Source organism: Typopeltis vanoorti, chromosome 12, assembly GCF_054136105.1.
Source record: "Typopeltis vanoorti isolate ZY-2024b chromosome 12, IOZ_Tvanoo_1.0, whole genome shotgun sequence".
NCBI lineage: Eukaryota > Metazoa > Arthropoda > Arachnida > Uropygi > Thelyphonidae > Typopeltis > Typopeltis vanoorti.
Window position 1 is genome coordinate 41761781 of NC_143560.1, and position 20095 is coordinate 41781875.

Here is a 20095-nt window from a genome sequence, read left to right on the forward strand (position 1 = left end):
ACACCTGCCTTTCAAGCACATGATCAGAATTGGCACATACAAGCAGTTGGAATTATATCTGATTGCTACATCTTACAAGAAATTCAGAGATGCATGTGAGGCCATTATAATTATATTCATCCAATTTAAACAGAAATAATCTTCAAATTTCCAAGATGTAGTTGCTGGATATTGTAGCACTTCATCAAACCTACATCGACCATGAAGCATCATAATTTTTTTTTCTTCTACAACTCTAGATCCAACTTTGCTATTTAGTAAGATGCTAGACTAAAAGTACTACAATTCAATGTTAAGAAATTTGATTTGTTTTACTAATTAAAGTTACAATATGATCAGGACTAAGTAGTTTCGCATTAGCTTACAGGCTTCCATGGAGTCAGAAGATTCGTTGTAGAAGGCCAAACACAGTTCCAAATAACCTCATCCCTTTGAAAATATTTAGAGATAAAGCACTCACCACCCAATCTGGCTGCATACTGTGAATTACTGTGCACAGATTTGTTTGGCTGGCTTTCAAAATGATGATGAGATGTTGGAGAGGATCCAGAGACAATTGACTAAGTTGGTTTCTGGTCTCTGGAATATGGGATATGAGGACAGATTGAGAGAATGCAAGTTAGAACCTAGTGAATAGAAGGAAGAGGAGAGACATGATAAAGACAAGGTGATAAGGGGTAATTGCAGATTAATGCAAATGAAATTTTTTTTATAAAATATCTAGAGACACTGTGAGACTGAGAGGCTATCCCTGGAAGCTATGTAATGTGGGTGTGAGAAGGGGATGAGGAGTAGATTTTTTGCATGGAGAGTGTTGAGTGATTGGAATACATTGCTTGAGAGTGTGGTAGTGCAAGGACAGTGAATGCATTTAACTTGAGGTACAATGAGCTGTGCCTGTGAAAGTAGGACCTTCCATGTCAAGTCTCTTGGCTCCATGGAGGTCTCTTGATAATAATAACTGCCAGTGGGAAGAGTGGCATATAAAATTTACAATTCTAAGTGGACAAGGAATAGTTCTGAGTTGCTACTAGTGTTTTGGTCCACTTCCCCGTGTGGTAACTGGGGGTTAAAGAATAGTCCCAATGTTACCCATGCATGTCATAAAAAGGTGACTAAAATGGTTACCCAGTCCCTGGGGAGGGGGGGTATAGCCGGGTTCCTTCTTGTAAGGTCAGGGGCACAAGGCTAACAATCCTGCCCTGTAAAACTTCAACTTGTTAAGAAAGTCAAGAGGAAAATTAACTGGATGGACTTCATGGAACAACCTGGACAATGGAAAAAGGATAATGAATATTAGTTTAGAAGCTGGAATGTCTTGAGCCTGAATAGAACAGGAGCATTGAGGAGAGTGTGTGTGAAGAACTGCAGAGATATAGAATGAGAATAGCAGTATTGCAGGAGGTGCAATGGAAAGGAAGTGGCATATTTGATACCAGAACACATACTATTTTTTACAGTGGAGGAGATCAAAAAAATATTTGTACTGCATTCTTGGTTGATAAAAAATGGAAACACTTAGTTCTTGATTTTAAACCAGTTAATGAACGACTTTGTGTACTGAGAATAAAGTTTAAGATGTTCAATATTTCATTTATGTTTTCATTCACACGCACCAACCGAGAACTTGTGAAGAAGACAAGGTGAAACTTCTATGAATCACTGGAGAGGATATATGATCAGTGACCAAAACATGACATTACAATGGTTCTAGGAGGCATGAATGCCAAAGTAGGAAACGAAGAGACCTTCCAGCCAACAATTGGAAGAGATAGTGCACATGAAGAAAGTAATGAAAATGGCACAAGATTGATTTTCCAAGTGGCAAAAGTATGATCATATGTACAACCTGTTTTCCACATAAAAAAGTGCATAAAGTTACCTGGAGATCAGCAGATGGAATAGCAGAAAATAAGATAGATCATGCGATGATTGATAGATGACATGTGATGGATATCGTTGATCTAAGAAGTTTTAGAGGAACAGATTGTGATATGGATCATTACTTGTTAAGAATTAAAATAAACAAAGAATAAAAATTAATAAGGTGGGTAGAGGAAGGAGAATATCAAGGTATGACATCCAAAAAGTAAAAGATAGAAAAATCAGACAAAAATATTTTAAAAGATTGAGAGAAGAATAAATGAAGAGAAAGAGGATGAATATGCTAATGATGTGACTATAGATAAAAAATGGGAAAGGATTAAGAATAAAATTACCTAAGTGGCTGAAGGAGTTATGGGATCCAGAAACAATGATAAACTAAATGAATGGTATGATTCAGAATATAGAAAATGTGTTGAAGACAGAAATACAGCTCATCTAAAGATGCTTGAACAGTAAACTCCAGCAAATGAGAATGATATCAAGAAAAATGAAAACAAGCCAAGAAGATGTACAGAAGAAAGAAGCATGAATGGGGAAAAGGCAAGGCTAAACGAAATTGAAATTTTGAAAAATACAGGACAAATTGAGAAAATGTATAATAAGGGAAATTAATGACGGATTTCAGCCCAGAACAACTTTCTATGGAGACTGTGAGGATAACTTGCTTGGAGGAAAGGAGAATATTTTGAGAAGGTGGGCAGAATATTTTGAAGATCTCCTTCAGGACAAAACAAGCTTGGAAACTAATGTTCCCGAAGAAGATGAGCTTAATGAACCCCTGGCAAGTATAAGAAAAGCTGAGACAGAGGAAACACCAGAACTACATGAGGTGGAATTAGCCCTAAAGAGAATGAAAAATAATAAAGCACCTGGTAAAGACAGAATATCAGTGAAACTATTAAAATATAGTGGGCAATCACTATTAATCAAAATCCATGAGTGTCAGAGGTATGGAAAACTGAGTCTGTGCCTACTGAATGGGATACTGCTATTATCTTCTCTATCCATAAGAAAAATGGCAAGTCTCTATGCCAAAATTATAGAGGAATATCACTGTTAGCAGTGACTTACAAAATATTTACAAGGTTACTGGCAGCTAAATTGCAGCCTTTTATAGAAGAAATACTGGGTAACTATCACTGTAGCTTTAGATGTGGTAGATCAACAATAGACCAGATTTTTACAGTGTGAACTATAATGGAAAAATGCTAAGAGTTTAATATTAATCTGCACCATTTGTTTGTGTTTGAAAGAACTTGTTACAGGAAGATTCTAAGAATAGGATGGGTACAGAAAATCACCAATAAAGAGCTCTATCAGAAGATACAACCAAAACAGAATCTAATGCAGAAGATTATAAAATGGAAGCTGCAATTATTTGGACACATCTGTAGAATGAGTGAGGAGCAGAAGATAAAGACATTTATGTTTGGTATTTTGGATGGTTTAAACAGAAGAGGTAGACCATACAGAGAATGGATAGGTGATATAAAAGACTGGTGTGGAATGGGTGTACAAAAACTGTGACACTGTGCACTGGACAAAGAAAGATGGAAGAAGATAGTGAAACAGACATCAACGGGCAGTGAGCCCATGGTTCGTGATGATGATTTGTTTGTGGACTTTAAACAAGCCTATGATAACATTAATAGAGATAGGCTATTCAAAGTCATGAGGGAATTCCAAATTCCACCCAAATTAATAAGATTAGTTAAAATGACACTCAGAAATACCATGTGTAGAGTACAAATGCAGGGTGAACTCGCATCAATCCAGGATAACCAAAGGATTACGACAAGGGGACCAACTATCAACAATGGTTTTCGACCTATGCCTTGAAAGGGTAATACGAAATGTAATCATAAACAGAGGTGGATCTATTATGAATACAAGTCTCCAGCTTTTGGCTTTTGCAGATAATGTGGACTGTACTGGAAGGACAGAGAGAAGTCTCAGAGAAGATTATAGACAAATGAGGCAGGGGACAAAGAAAATAGGACTACAAAGAAATGAAACTAAAACAAAATACTTAATTGTTGCCAGAGACAAACAAAAATTTGGAAACATCCAAAGTTTCACTATAGAAGAAGAAACCTTTGAATGAGTACAGCAGTTCACATATATCATCATATCATCAAATTCATGCCATGTACCCTCAAGGGGTGTACAGGATATGATAGTACTACATGAAAAATTTACATCATTACTAACTTCCTATCTACAATTTTCCTCCAGATCAGTCTGTTACTTGTCAAGACTCCAATATTATCAGATCTTATATTTCTGTCATCTAAGGCACTTTGTACTATCAATCCACCAATATCTTGGTCTTCCTCTGGGTCGTTTTCCTGCCCATTCTGTTTAAGTGACCATACTGCCTGAGATTAGCTCTGCTAATGCATTCCTGGATGCTGACAATGTCAAGTTCTTTCCTAATATCCTCATTTTTAATATGATATTGCCATTGATGCCATCTGTTCATGCCTCTAATCTTTCTCAGGATTCTCATATCTGCGGTCTCAAGTCCTTGGTCAAGTGTTTTACTTCTAACCCAGCTCTCAGATCCATAAGTTCAAACTGGTTTGAACACTGTCTTGTATACAGCTAATTTAGTGTTCTGATTAATTTCTCTCTTATTCCATGTGAATTTATTCAATCGATTTCCTACCATACCAGCTTTGTTGATTCTGTTGTCTATTTCCATATTTAATTTACCATCTTCACTAAAAATCGTGCATATGTAGGTGAAATGTTTTACTTGTTCCACAGGTTCTCCGTTCACAACGCAGTTGACATTTTCAATGATTCTGCATATTTTCGTTGTCTTTGTCTTTTTATTGCTGACCTTCATACCTATCTCTTACAACAGTTATTCAATTTAGTCAGGGAATCTTGCAGACTTGTAGCAGATTTATTTAGAAGTATAACATCGTCTGCATAAAGAAAAGAGCTCACATTAACATCTCCAATTTTAATATCATGTTTAATAGCACTTTCCTTCATAATGTGATCCATATAGATAATGAATAACAGAGGGGATAATGTACATTGTCTCACACCAGATTTAACATTAAACCATCTTCCTGTACTTCCTTCAATTCTAACCGCTGACTTACAACTCAAATAAAGACTAATATTGCTTGATATAATGCCCTATTGACACCATATAATTGTAGCATATTGAATAACTTTTCTCTCTTGGTACCTTGTCATATGCCTTTTCCAGATCTACAAAACTTAAATAGAGATCTTTGTTATATTCCCATGATTTCTCAACTATTTGTCGTAAAGTGAAGATCTGATCCTGACAGCCTCTATTTGACGTAAATCCAGTTTGTTCTTCACCCAGCTTTTCTTCCACAATTCTTTTCAAGCATTTCTCAAGTATATATCTTACCAGGAACACTCAGTAGGGAAATACCTCTGTAATTCTCACATTCAGTTTTATTTTCCTTTTTATATATGGGTACTATGAGAGCTCTACTCCAATCATCGGGAATTCATCCCTCTGTCCAGGCCTTCTGAACTATGCAGTGCAGCCACTGCAAGACTTTTACACCACCATACTTCAGCATTAATGGTCGAATATCATCTACTCCTGCTGCCTTTTCACATTTCAAGCCTTTAATGGCTTTTTCTACTTCAAGTATGGATATGTATTCCTGACTGTATGCCTGTTGAGTTTTTTTTACCACTGTGCTATCACTGCTTGTTTCATTTAGCAGTTTTTCGAAGTAATTACTCCATACTTCAAGGATATCTTTTTCTCCCATTTTCATGTCACCTTTATCATCTCTAACTCCTTTTATAGCACTCTTTCCTCCATTTCTAAGCTTCTTCAACAACCTCTAGAATATTTTGCCACCTTCTTGATATTTATTTTCTATGTTCTTGCCAAAGTCTTCCCATGAGTTTTGTTTAGCTAGTTTTACACAGTATTTAGCTTTCTTACATTTGTCTCTGTATTCTCTAAGAGCACAAGCTGACTTATTTGCCAGGAACTTTTGATATGCTTTCTTCTTTTCCTTCACTGCCTCTTTAACTTGTGTCCACCATGAAGTTCTGATTTTTCTATCCTTGCAGATAAACTCACCACATGCTTCTCTGGCTGAATCAATCAAGGTTTTCTTCAATGCTTGCCACTCCAAGGTTTGATTCCTGTTCTCAAACTCTTTAATTTTTTCTTCAATAATCTTTGTGTATTTTAGTCTGCAGTTCACATCTGAGAGCTGCTCAACTTTTATCCACTTTTTTAAAATTTTCTTACATGTCATTCTTTTCAATATGAAATTCAATTTTATCCTGCTCAAGACTAAATAGTGATCACTTCCAATTTCAAATCCTCTGTACACTCTGGTGTCCTGCACCAGGGAGAAAACATCACTATCAACAATAACATAGTCAATGAGACTTTTCTTATTCCTTGCCTCTTCTCTCCATGTGAATTTGTGCACATTTGTATGTTGGAACATGGTGTTAGTAATAACCAGTCCATGTCCTGAGCAGAAATCCAACAAATATTTGCCATTATTATTAGTTTTGCTCTTTTCTCCAAATTTTCCCCAATTACTTTTGTATGTCTGACAATCATTTCCTACTTTGCTATTTAGATCCCCAACAAGGACCAGCTTTTCCTTTTTCATTGTGTCAGCTGCTTTCTCTAAATCCTCAAAAAATTCCTCCACTTCTACCTTAGTAGAACCTTTTATGGGACCATAGGCACAAATAAGTCTCATTGTCCAGTTCCCCATTCTGATATTTGCCCACATCACTCTACTTGAGACTGCCTGCAATTCAAGAAGATTAGCCTCGTATTTAGTGTTGAATACAATGGCTACTTGCCTTTTTGCTAATTCAAAACACCCTTCCAGATCAGTAGCCCCCCCTTCTTATGAATTACTTCCCTTAAATTATCATGTAATCCTATTGTAAATTGTTGGAAGGTAATCCATTCTAAGTGGGGTTTCTCAGCAAAGGATATCCTCATTGACTTGGCAATGTTTAACAGTCTATTGAAATAGGTAGCCACCCTTTCCTTATCACCTTGAACACATTCATGTAGTTGTTTAAGGATTTGGTATTGACTTGTTGTGTGGGAGAACTTTGAGACTAGCACTTCTTTAAATCATTCATATTCTAAGGTTTTTTTAATAATTTTGGATGAATATAAAAATGATTTTGCCTTACCAGTTAATTTACTTCTCAACATTATTAATAATTGTAAGTCAGTCCAGTTTATTATTTCCCTAAGCTTTTCAACAAAAGAAAAAAAAGACAGCACATCATCTGATTCCTCTCCTGAAAATTGAAGAAAGACCTGTTGTGGGTTTACTGTACGAAAAAATTCACTATCTTCCATTCTCGAACTAGATGAAACAGCCATATTAATATATCAGATACAAAGCTTAAATTTAAAAATCTGAATTCTAAAATAACTTGTTTCTTTGCCTGATTCCGGTTCACAACCTGCTCAGTGATTCACTTAAATTTACTATGAAGGTTTTAGGGATCACTTCTTCTACTATTATCACACAAAGATATACTTAATTATTTAACTTATACTAGTGAATTCACATCCTGTCGACTGCACCATTTTGTTATGTCATCCTATCTTGCTGACTGATCCAATTATGTTGGTTAGTTGAATTTATCCTTACTTCTTTAAATTCCGTTTTTATTTGTCAGATGTTGATTGATACTGATCTGAATATAAAAAAATATGTTATCCTGCACCACCTGATATTCAGATTAGTCTATATAATATAGAGGAATCAATCATCAATTAATGTTTACAGTCTCACTTTTCTATAGGCCGAGGTTAATATTATCATTTAAGGCTTCCGCAAGGTCCTATAAATTTTTATGAGCGGCAATGAAAGGAAATCAGGCAAACATCAATTTGAATTCAATAAAACAAAACATTTAATGCAGGGTTATATAACATGTACATCTAAGTATAACTTTCTAAACAAGATAATGCAATTGAACAAATTCAAAATATCTCTGAGATACAGATAGCTATTCAGTTAGGTTTTAAGATTAAAGCCAAAATTCTTAAATCTTATTATTCAGGACATAAGCATTTCTATCACAACTTATTTCTATTCTATGAGACAAATCATATCATCTACACATCAATTTTAGTTCTAGTGCTTAGAATAGATACAATGCATTAGGTATCAAACATTCAACTCTCAGTTCTCTATATTCTGCCAATTAATAGAAAATAGTTCTCACAATATAAAGTTCCAGAATTCACAATAAATATTTTTATAGTTGCAGTTCTCTAACTCACTTCTAGTCTATAAACACTTAATTGAATCACAAGGCAGTTATCAATTCAAGGGGGAAATACTTTAGTGCTTCATTCCTTCGACTATTTATAGTTAAACACCTCAGCTAGGGTATAGATATATTAGGCGGAATTAACTTTCATTTGCTTCACACTGGATGTAAAAATGATAAGTCTTACTGGGTTACAACTGATGCACATTGAATTCACTTAGGCACACTTTCAAAATTCCTTTTAACTAATTACTGTGAGGAAACACAATTCAAAGAAATCTTCACTATGTTAACTGAAATATTAAACACAGAGCTACATAAGTCTTGACACATTAGATTCACATCTTGTATTAATTCCTTATCCTCCACTATGTATTGACTTCAGCTCTGCAGTATTCTTCCTCTCATCATTAGGAATCTATCGTAATATCAGAATTCCATAGAGGTAGTTTTTAATGCCTATTTATTCCCGGTCCTTTCTTTGTCGATTTTTCCGCATATCTCCACTCGCCTTTCGTTACACACGACCAGTCTCCTCGCTGTCCCTAAGCTTTCTCCTCCATGTTTACTTTCATTTTCCAATTAACTGCGTTTATTCTTCCTGCCAAAATCCAGTTCTAGCCAGTTCAGCTTACATCTACAGGCTTCTCTCCATATCATAGCCGTTCACGTTCTAAGCATGCGCTAACTAAAAACAACTCCGTTTCTCCTTTACTAGCCAATCAAATTCAATCAGAAGAATTACATAAAATCATATCAGCAGAATTCCACATATTTATATTCTTTTTTTTTAGAAATAATAAATAAAGACATAATCCGTAATTCATATAAAATACATTTAAATATGATAAACACAAATTCTATAATATATATGCACAGCTTCTTACAACATTAACATGGGAATAAATCAAATAAATTGAGTGACATTTTAATACAGAGTCCTTTCAGTACTAATACATATTCTAGATTAAATAATCAAACAATAATAAACAAACTCAAAGTAATTTTATGAATAATAATTTACAAGCAAGAGATTAACATCAAATAATATTTACAAATGTTGCTTAAGTTATGGTAGATTATGTTAAATGTGAATGAAGTATTATAATTCTCAAATATCTTCATTCACAATTTAACAATACCGTGGATGAGCTAAGGATTTTTTCCCCCATTTTTACTCATATTTTTTATTTATTTTTTACATTGTCCAGAAACCCTGTTATAGAGATCAAACATGGAACTTTCAAACCATTTCAGGCTTCCAATAAGCAGGTTTCTTTAATATGACCAAAAATTTCATAAGTATTTTTGATTGGAAATTTCAAAATTTTTATTGATTTTATTAGTTATGAAATGTGAATTCTGATGAGGGAGCTATTGTGATGTTTTTATGAGATAATGGGACTTACAGGTTAGCCCGGAACTCTGTACTTTTATTGCCCAAAAATAGTGTGAAGACAGTTGATCCACAAAGTAATTTTTGTGTTATTTTTAGCCAGGCAAGCCTTTAGAAGCAGTCCATTGTGGTTAATATAGAAATATTTAGTCACTGACAACATTTAAATTTTTCATAAATTAACATGACAACACAAGGAAAAGAGTGAATAATATATTTTTTTTAAAAACCATGTATTTCAACCCGAAAATTGCAGGTAATCATCAGTGGCATCAGGCAGTTGAATACAAAATAGAACATGAACAATGGAGTATTTAAAAACAGTAAGAGCCATCTGTTGTTATACATAGAACAATGTGAAGGAATAACTGAGGAAACATAGTGTTATTAATTTAAAAAAACTTAACCTAATTGTAATAAAATTCTCTTATTATCTTTGATAGTGAGAGGCAACTGTTCTGATTTAGGTTCAGGTGATAGATTAAGTTCACAGCACTAACTTAAGATAAGTGTTGGAACTTATAACGGCAACAATGGGGTGAGCTAGTTTCATAGCATAGGATATTGTGGTCAGTATCTATTCCATGTTGTGCAAGGCCAGATTGCTCAGTTTTCCTATTAATGGTGTAGGATTGGTGTTCTTGATTCTTTTCTCCACTAAACTTCCGGTTTGTCCAAAAGAAGACAGATGACAGTCACATAGAACTTGGTAAATGCCAGGAAGTGCAAGGGGGGGGGGAATCATTCATCTTTAGAAGACAGGCACTGAACTGATAGTTTGTTGAAAGGAATAAATGTAGCCACTCTAGATTATACTTTTTAAGGATTCCAGAGATTGCTTTCAAGATGCCAGAAATATATGGAATAGGAATTCTTCGTATTATTTTGTTATTGTTTAAGCTTAGATTATAGGAATCAGAAATACATTGTATAGCCTGTTCTGAGAAGCCATTGAGATTCATATGTCATTTGGTGCTCAGAAGTTCTTGCTGTAGTTGTTGCATTGTAGAGCATATAATATGAACCTCACGTAATAAAAGTTTGATAATTGCAATCTTCTTAGAAGAATGGTGAGCAGGTTGCTGTTGAATATTATGTCCAGTAAAAGGTTCTTTTTAATAAAAAGAAATTAGTTTGCCTAATGATGAACAGTAGAGTAGGATGTTTAGGGAGGCTCATTTTCTTTCTTTTTTTTTTAGCATCAGATTTCAGCAATGTCACATTTATTAGCTTTATTATGAATATTAAAACTATTAATATCCTTCTTTTTTAAGACATATGGATCTCGGAAATAGATTTTTTTTTTTTTATGTAGAGAGTTGCTGGTGAGTGGAATGCATTAACAGAGTGCATTGTTGGATGTAGGGAGTGTAAATAGCTTTAAAGTTCATTATGACAGGATATGCTGTTTTATCCTGTGAAAATATCTATAGGTTTATTATGACTAAATTCACTATTTTTGTTGGCATTTGGTTGGGAATGCAGAAGGGTTAATGTGAAAAGAGAAAGATTTATTGTTGGAAAGTTATTTTACATGTTCCTTTTTATTATGATGATGTGCTTCTGCTATATATGTGAATTGCTATTGATTAAAGACTGAATCTAGTTAGAGAAAATTTGACATGTTTTGCAGCTGGTTAGTATTTTAAATTAGTTGTAAATATAAGCTTAAGTTTTTGTGTTTATCTGTTTAGCACTTGTTTGATCTTGAATTTTGGCAGGTTAATGTTTTGTTGTTTCCAGAGATGGATTTATTTCCATCAAATAACCCCCCCCCCCCCAGAAATTGTATATGTAATTTCTCCTTGCATTATTTTAATATCATATCAGTAAATCGTTTACGTTGATGAATGCTGATAATAGTTGAATATGGTAATGACATTTTGCACAGTTTATTAAACTTAAAAGTGTACATTTATAATAGCTTTTGTAGATTCTATGTATATTTTTTGAATTTACTGCCAAAAAAGGGGGATAGAATCTACAAAGAAATGTTGATAATAAGTATTTTGATTTCTGAAATATAATTTCATGTAGCTACTCGTCAAATATGTTAATATTAGATGAGCCAGGCTGATTGCAAATGAAGCTACCCCAATATTAACTAAACCCCCAAAGATCAATAAATTGCTTAATGTGAGAATATATTAATCATTTTTAAAGATATAAATATGGAAACATACCTGAACATTCTTAACAGGAATGTTAAGAATCTCTCTCTCTCTCTCTCTTTTTTTTTTTTTTTTTTACTGCATTAATTTTTAGCATGAAAATAATTTAATTTTATAATTTTTAGCAATTTATTTCATCAACAAGATTTGTATGCCAGTTTAATATTGAAGGAAGAGTAAGGCAAGTGAACGCACAGCTTCTAGGAGATACCATTTATTGTGATCACATGAAGGTGTGTATACTTTTCTGTATAATACATAATATACAGTATATAGTTCACAATTGTTATGATAACTTAGCTTTAAAGCAGTGTTTCTCAACCTGTTGTCCACAACGATGTGACAGGTAGTCTGCAGGCAGACGTAAATTAATTAAATATATATTTTTTAATTATCCAAACAAAACAAATTAAAAATTGAATAAGTAAGTAAAAATGATTGAAATCAAATGGAGACTTAAAAAAACCAACAAATAGCATCAGATTTTCCAAAAGCGGAAGCAATAAACTATATTGTTGTTCACTTCACTCCTCTTTTATTATTTGTTATTTTGCTGCTACAAATTTAGCGGCAGAATGACGAATAATAAAAGAGGGGTGAAGTGAACAACAATATAGTTTTATTGCTTCTGCCTTCCCTTGCTGTTTTGTCAGATTTGAAGTGAACACGTGTGTTATCCACATTTCAACCAATTGCTTGTTGTTTATTGATTTTTATTATTGAAGGTTTCCCCTCCTTCAACCAAGGCTCAGTATATCTTCAGAAGTGCTAAGTGATACTTGTACAAAGTGTGTCGTGAGTTAACCCCCCTATTTATATATTTTTCAGAAACGTTTTTTAATAATGGAAAAGTGGCTTAGAACTAGGACTTTGAAAAGAAGGACAAATGAAACAGGTGATGCTAACCCTAATCGTGATACACGTGTTGTAATGCCGAGTAAATCTGATACTATTAAAGTAGAAGAAACAAGCAATTCAAAGAAAAAATACAGTACGAAATATAACAGTTCATATTTGGAATTCGGGTTTATTTGGTGTGGAGATGAAAGTGAACAGAAACCTCAGTGTGTTTTGTGTTATAAAGTGTTGTCGAACAAGTGCATGAAACCTGCAAAACTCCGACATTTAGAAACTAACCATTGTTATGTGAAAAATAAGCGAAATGAATTTTTTTCAGTGACTCTTAGGGACATTAAACCATGGGAAAGATATAGTTTCAGCCATGGTTTCCATTAATAGCAAGACAATGGAAGAATCCTATCTCTTAAGTTTGCACATAGCGAAAACAGGGAAACCTCATTCTATCGGGGAAATTTTGCTACTTCCAGCTATAAAAGATGTGGTAAAAACCATGTTTGGCAACAAGCTACTAAAAGATGTTGATTTGATTCCTCTTTCAAATGACACTGTTGGTCGCAGAATTAATGATATGGCAAGTGATAGAATCTCAGTTAATTGAAAGAATTAAGAAGAGCCCTTATTATGCGTTACAAATAGACAAGACTACTGATGTTACAAATGATGTGCAGTTAATATGCTACGTAAGATATGCTCATGATAACAATATTCATGACGATATTCTGTTTGGTAGAATATTCTGTTTTCCAGTGGGAAAAATGTATAGGCTTCTGTTTGGATGGAGCTTGTGCCCTTACAGGCGGGCATAGTGGTGTTGTTTCTATGGGCAAGGAAGTAGCTCCGGATATGAATTGGGTACATTGTAAATTATCACACTTTTCTTCACGAAAAATTATGGCCTTACAAGAGGACTTGAATAAATTGCATGAATGGGCAGGTAAGTGGAACTGTCAGTTCAATGTTGCAAAGTGTAAGTTTGAGATTTGGTGAGCAATGATGGGAATCAAAGTATACACTTGGTGGGGAAACTTTAATGGAAATAGAGGAGATGAGAGATCTAGGAGTGATGGTGGACAAGGACCTGAAATTCAGAGACCACATTGCACAAATTGTGAAGATGTCACATCTGATTGTGGCAGTGATGTGGAGGATACTGACATGCAGAAATAGAGAGGTTATGATGACATTGTATAAGGTTTTTATCAGGCCTCATATTGATTATTGTGCACAGATTTGGTTGCCAGGTTTTCATGGTAATGAGGATATGTTGGAAAGGGTCCAGAGAGGATTCACAAAGGTGGTCAGTGGTCTTTGGAATGGGGAGCACGAGGACAGATTGGGAGAATGTAAGTTGCAGAGCCTTGTAGAAGGAAGAGGAGGAATATGATTGAGACATAACTAGTCAGGGATTGTTATCGGGTCGATATAGAAGAAATTTTTCATAGAATGAGAGGGGATGGGTAGAACAAGAGGTCATCACTGGACACTATAAGGAGGGTGTGAGCAGAGGGAGTGAGGAGTATTATATTGTACATATTAGTTGATCTTAGTGTATATAAGCTTTCAACACCTTTTTGTGTGTTTTTAGAAATTTTTTACACTTGTTTTTATTCATCTTGTTACATTTGCCTTTATATACTTATTTTTATATCTATTGGTGACATTAAGGAGAGAAATAACTTGCTGATGTGGAGTCCTTTTTAAGACAAAAGATGTTCTTAAGTGACTGTTGCTGTGTGGTACAGCAGGAGGGAGAATGAAAGAAAAAGTGAATGAAAAAAATGTAAAAGTGATAGACTGGAAGTAAGAAGAGGGTACTGCATGGAAATTAGTTAGGAGTTGTACTTAATGAGTGATGAAAATATGTTTCCTATGTACAAAGATCAGGGATGTTAGTGAAGGCGTTAGTTTGCAGAAGGGAGAATTCAGAGTTGGTTGTTTTGTCAGATGTAAATAATTTGAAAGATGAGAAATATGCACTCAGAGAGGATACAAAAGAACCAAAAATGGAGAGTGAGAAAGTAAAGATTGTAAGTCTGCTGTCTCAGCTTGATAGGACAGGATTGAGGCCATTATTGCTAATGAATCAGAGAAGATTGTGCAGGAGGGGAATGATATGCAGTTTATAGACGTGTGGAGTGAATTTAATGAATGAAGGACTTGTATTGCCTAATGGACTGGTTTTGGAGTTAGATGGTTGGAAAAAGTATTGTTCACTGAGAGGTTGGAAATACAAAATCACTGAAACTGGAGATATTAGTGGAGAATGCAATTTAAGCAGCTATCTAGCCACATTTTGTGACAAACGAGTGTGAATGCTAAATGAAGAGCTGTGTGCAGTCCCTGATTTCGAATCAGAATTGGTTTTTAATGACATTATGAAAGGATAAGTGTGGGCCCAAGGGGATGTTGAAATGCATTTGCACAAATGCCAGAAGTATCAGAAATAAAGGAGAGGAGTTTTGGCATTGGTCAGCTCAACCTAGCCAAAAAATATTTTTGCATCAATGAGATCTGGTTGACAGAGAATGATGTGGCTACAAGGATAGAATGTAAGAGATATTGCATTTTCAGTGAAGGCAGAGGGGAAGGAATAGGGCAGGAGAAGGGGTATTACTAATGATAGCTGAAGAACTTCAACAAAAATAGAAGTTACGGAGGATTTTAGATCTGAGGGATTTGGTTGATTTCAGGCTATTAGGTGTGAGATAGAGGCCAACAGGGCAAAATATATTGTTAGTTGCTGCTATATACCTGGGGATCCAGAGGAAGATGTGGATGGCATTCATTGGCAGATTAGCACAATGAGAGCAGCCTGAGCAGTTATCAGGTTGTGGATTGGATATGGATTGTAAGGAGGAAAAGGCATGTGGCAAGATGGAAATTGAATTAATATGATTACTATGGGATAATTACCTGAAACAGCATGTGTTTGAAAGTATTGAATCTGGTAATAGCATCAGAAGATTATCCATAACTACAGTAGCAACTCTACCTGTGATTGGGAAAATTGATTATGCAATCTTGTTCTGAGAGGTTTTCAACATGTGGAATTCTCACTCAAGAAAGAGTTTATGTAGAAGTACAAAACTGGCAATTATGACAAACTCAGGTGGCAGTTTGGATCAGTGCCATGGCATCAGAAGCTACAAGAAAAGATTGTAGTGCATGAGAAGTAGTCAGCAATTGTTTGATGAAGGCAGTATTGGATTGCATACCCAATGTTAAGATAAACAGAGCACGATTAAATGGATCAGTAGTGATATAAAATAGGAGCTGCAAGAAAAAAAGCATTGTGGAGAAAATATAAACAAAAAGGTGACCATTATGCTCATGAGCAATACAGAGCACAGGCAGAAAGGGTGACTAGTATGGTAAGGAAGGCCAAATCAGATTATGAGAGAAAATTGTTAAGCTGGCAGAAAGTAAATCCAAAACTGGGGGGGGGGGGGGGAATCTAAAGTTCGCTTTGTAAGGGCCAAATGCACAAAACTCGTCTCCTTTTCAAATGGCATTCAAGCCTCTGAGCCTTCTGTCCTTCCACATATTTTACATCCTGATAGTACAATGGTAACATCTAAAGATAAAGAGGCCATTGATATAAGTTATTTTTCTTCAACTCTTGTATTGACAACTAAGGCAAATATCTTCCCATTACTCCATGAACTATTCAAAATATGCCTCCTGAAATTTTGCCAGAAGGACATCGGAAAAATATTCATTAGCTAATGCAAATAATCCTGACCCTGATGGTATTTTTCCATTTAAATTAAAAGCTTATGCTTCTGAACTTACACCCATATTGTACCTTTGTTGTACAATGATTATTCCACTATGCATTATAAAATAAGTGCACCACTATTGGTAATAGGTGTCCTGTTCTTCAAAAAAAAACAACTGAAAATATTTTATAAATTTACATTTAATAAAGAAAATTATGGATTTGCTTAAGTACACTAAATGCTTTTAACTAAATGTTAATTTTAATTTGTAAAAAAGTTTAATTTAAAAAATTTAATTAACAGTATGTTTTAAAGAATTATGTAAAAGCAAATTAAATTGTTTTCTCTAGGTGTAATAATAAAATAGTATCAATCAAATTAATAATTGCTGTTTTTAATTTAAGACTGACAAGTTTTAAATTATGATTGAGCAGCATATATTTAATATCTAATTACTATTAGTATAAAATATTTAAGAATTTTTTTGTTACAGTTGTAAAATAATTTTTATCATTAGTTTTTAATATTTTTCTCAGTTTTCTTATGGTACACAAGCACCAAATATTACTGCAGCTTTTGCAGTTATCTGGGATGGCACGAAACCTTTTGATAATCCTGACAACATTCATGGTAAGTCTGATGGTTTTCTCTAATGGTCATTTGGTCTGTGTGTGTGTGTGTGTGTGTGTGTGTGTGTGTGTGTGTGTGTGTGTGTGTGTGTGTGTGTGTGTGTGTGTGTGTGTGCAGGATGGCCATAATTAAAGAGGAGGTATTCACAGCCCTGTAGTGAAAAATGTATTAAATAAAATTCAACCAAACTTTGTAACATGAGGTTTTTATTTACAGAAGATAAAAAATAGTACAAAAATTCTGCCTCCAGGGGACATTTCGTGCTATAAATCATTGGGATTGATCAAACAGTAATGGCTAGAAGAGACACAACAAATCAGTTTTCGTTTAGTATAACTTACAGATTTGGTTCATCATATTCTAAGAACTGCATTCTGTGAATGACATTTTCTACACTGGAACTCAACAGATTTGCATTGATTTGCCTCACATGTTGTGTTAATCTGTCTTTCAAGTTGCTAAATCAGCATGTCATTCATACACTGTGCATTTCAGATGGCTCCACAACCAAAAGTCTCAGGGATGGAGATCAGGCAAACGAGATGGCCATGCTGTAGGAAATGCATGACTAATTACTCTGTGTTCTGTGAAGTGTTTTCGTAATATTCACTGGACTAGCAATCCAGTGTGAGGTGGTGCTCCGTCCTGCATGAATATTGTAGAGTCTAGGCATCTTCGCCTGCTGCAGTTGCAGAACAACAAAGTTGCGCAGCATAATCATAATATCATTTGTATGGGGGATTCCCCCCCTTTCTCCTCTGTCCCTTTGGGGAGGGCTGGTTGAGCCCTCCTAATGAGGGATACCAGTCAAATAATCCATGGGATTGGGAAGACATTTTTCTCACAAGTACTAAGAGTTCAAATGAATCATCAATTATCTGTTCCAAACCCAACTGATTTTTTTTTACCTTTGTCAAATCTGCATTGGTGTAAGTACACTTTGGAACATTGGGTTATTATTTACAGAAGGTAAAAAATTGTTTATTATTGGTCCATACTTTTTCAAAGAACTTTGCCCCACAGAATCTGACCTTAATCAGTTCCCTGTTATAAGAGCTTAATTGAATAGTCTAAGATATTCCTTGTGATCAAATCAAATGATATTTGGTCTAATAACATTAATAAGACCACAGTGAGTTGCGTATCATTTCTCGATACCTAAGAGCAAAGATAGTACAAGTCACTGGTCCTGTCAGGCGAAGTTCTTCAAAAAAGTGTGGACCAATAATAAACAATGCAGTGAAACCACACCACACTGTGACTTTCAATGAGTGTAAAGGGGTCTGATTGAACAGACGAGAAATCGCAGCCCAAATGCTGCAATTGTGTGAGTTACTACTGTTCAGATAAAAATGTGCTTTGTCACTCCACAAGATCTTCTACAGCCATGCATCATCGACTTCCATTCGAGCTAAGAACGTGAGGGAAAACTGCAGTCGAATTTCTGCATCACTATGAAGCAAAGCTTGAGTATGGAAGAATCCTGTGTCAAATGCTAATGAAAAACCTTAGCATTTGACACAGGATTTTCCACACAGTTGAGTATGGCATATCTGGTTGCCTTGATATTGCCTGAGCACTGCTGGACCCTTGTGTGTTATTCATTCCGTGTTCCATGACGCCTGTTGCAACTTTGTCAACTTGTTGAGGAATATAATCTGTTTGTGCCCTCATCCTGGCCTCACTGCTAAAGATCTGCTAATTTAAAATTGTAAAATCATTTTTCTAAGATTTATTTTTGTCGTTGGACCTTTTCTCCTATCCTGCAAATGCTGGAATTCTCGAAGCGTGGCATTAGTATTACTGTCTTGTTGATAGTAAAGCTTGACTAGAAACACACGTTCCAGTAAGGTGAGATCCATAGCACTTCAGTCTTATCAGAATGACGTGAAATCATTTTGGTCTTCCTGATATCCACTGACTTGTCAATAGAAACGGTGAGATTATGCAAATAGCATGTGATTCTAGCACTAAATGTCCCCTGGTGGCAGAATTTTGTAATATGTTTTATCTTCTTTGAATAAAAATTTTATGTTCCAGAGTGTCCTTATACTAAGTTTGGTTCAATTTCATCCAATACATTTTTCACTACGGGGCTCTGAACACCTCCTCTTTAATTATGGCCATCCTGTGTGTGTGTGTGTGTGTGTGTGTATGTGTACAAACATTTTATGTCATTCTTTCAATTTAACTAATTTATAGTATTAAAATATTTTTATAAAATGTCCTTTTTAGTACATGACATGATAACTCAGAGCTATTTTATCAAAAAATATTAACAGTGAATTATTGTTTTCTGTATTTTATCCTCAAAGGATTTATAGGTTAATACTTATAATACAAGAATTCATTATTACTTTATCAGCATTTTTAATCCCCCACTTTCTAGATTGGTCTTGTATTCATTTTCTAATACTTTGATCACCACCTGCATTTCTGTTCTTTAAGGCACATCTTTCTCATTCTGGAATGTTAATGATGCCAAGTCCTTTTTCTGATACATATATTTTAATGTTCTTTTACCATCACTGCCTTCTGTTCAATTTCCTAATTTTTTTCTGAACTCATGTATCTGATTTCCAGTCTTTGATCAACTTTCATTCATACTTTAAAATCAGGACAAATAAAAAAACTTTATGTACTGCTAGTTATCATTGGACAAAGGCAGCACACTGCTTTGTCTATTCTGTTAACTGTTTTTCATATTAGTGTGCCATTTTCACTAATAATCAGACTTAAGTAGTTAAAATATTATTTGTTCTATAGGTTTATGTTCACTATTGAAAAGTGAGATGCTGTTTTTTTCTTCCAAAGCTCATGCCACAGTATTTGAGAACTCTTTCAAATACTATTCATTTCTGTTTGTCATCAATTTTTTCTCTCTCTCTCTCTCTCTCTGTTGGAATGTGTGTGTGCGCACGCACAATGTATACCAGTCCCCCTTTCAGTGTTACTTGGATATTTTTTGAGCTTTCCCTTGTGATTGTTAAAATATGTGAACAAAACTCGGAACTTTCAATTATTTCACAGATTTTAACCTCCATTAAATTCACCATATTTTTTGTTTAATTGTATTTCTCTGTAATGTATCCCTCCTGTTTTATGTTCATCAGCATCACTATTGAAATTAATTTTTTTTAGACCTT

The 20095-nt window shown here is 34.6% G+C and overlaps 1 protein-coding gene across 6 annotated transcripts in view; it reads left to right on the plus strand.

Annotated features, from left to right (window-relative positions):
- LOC150100731 (plexin-A2-like) overlaps nucleotides 1-20095 on the plus strand; it is a 992258-nt gene that overhangs the window by 762741 nt on the left and 209422 nt on the right. For all 6 annotated transcript variants that reach the window (XM_090402045.1, XM_090402043.1, XM_090402046.1 and 3 more), the window contains 2 exons: nucleotides 11865-11972; nucleotides 16856-16949. In XM_090402045.1, the coding sequence (XP_090258171.1) occupies nucleotides 11865-11972; nucleotides 16856-16949 (202 nt within the window). The remainder of the gene's footprint in view (nucleotides 1-11864; nucleotides 11973-16855; nucleotides 16950-20095) is intronic.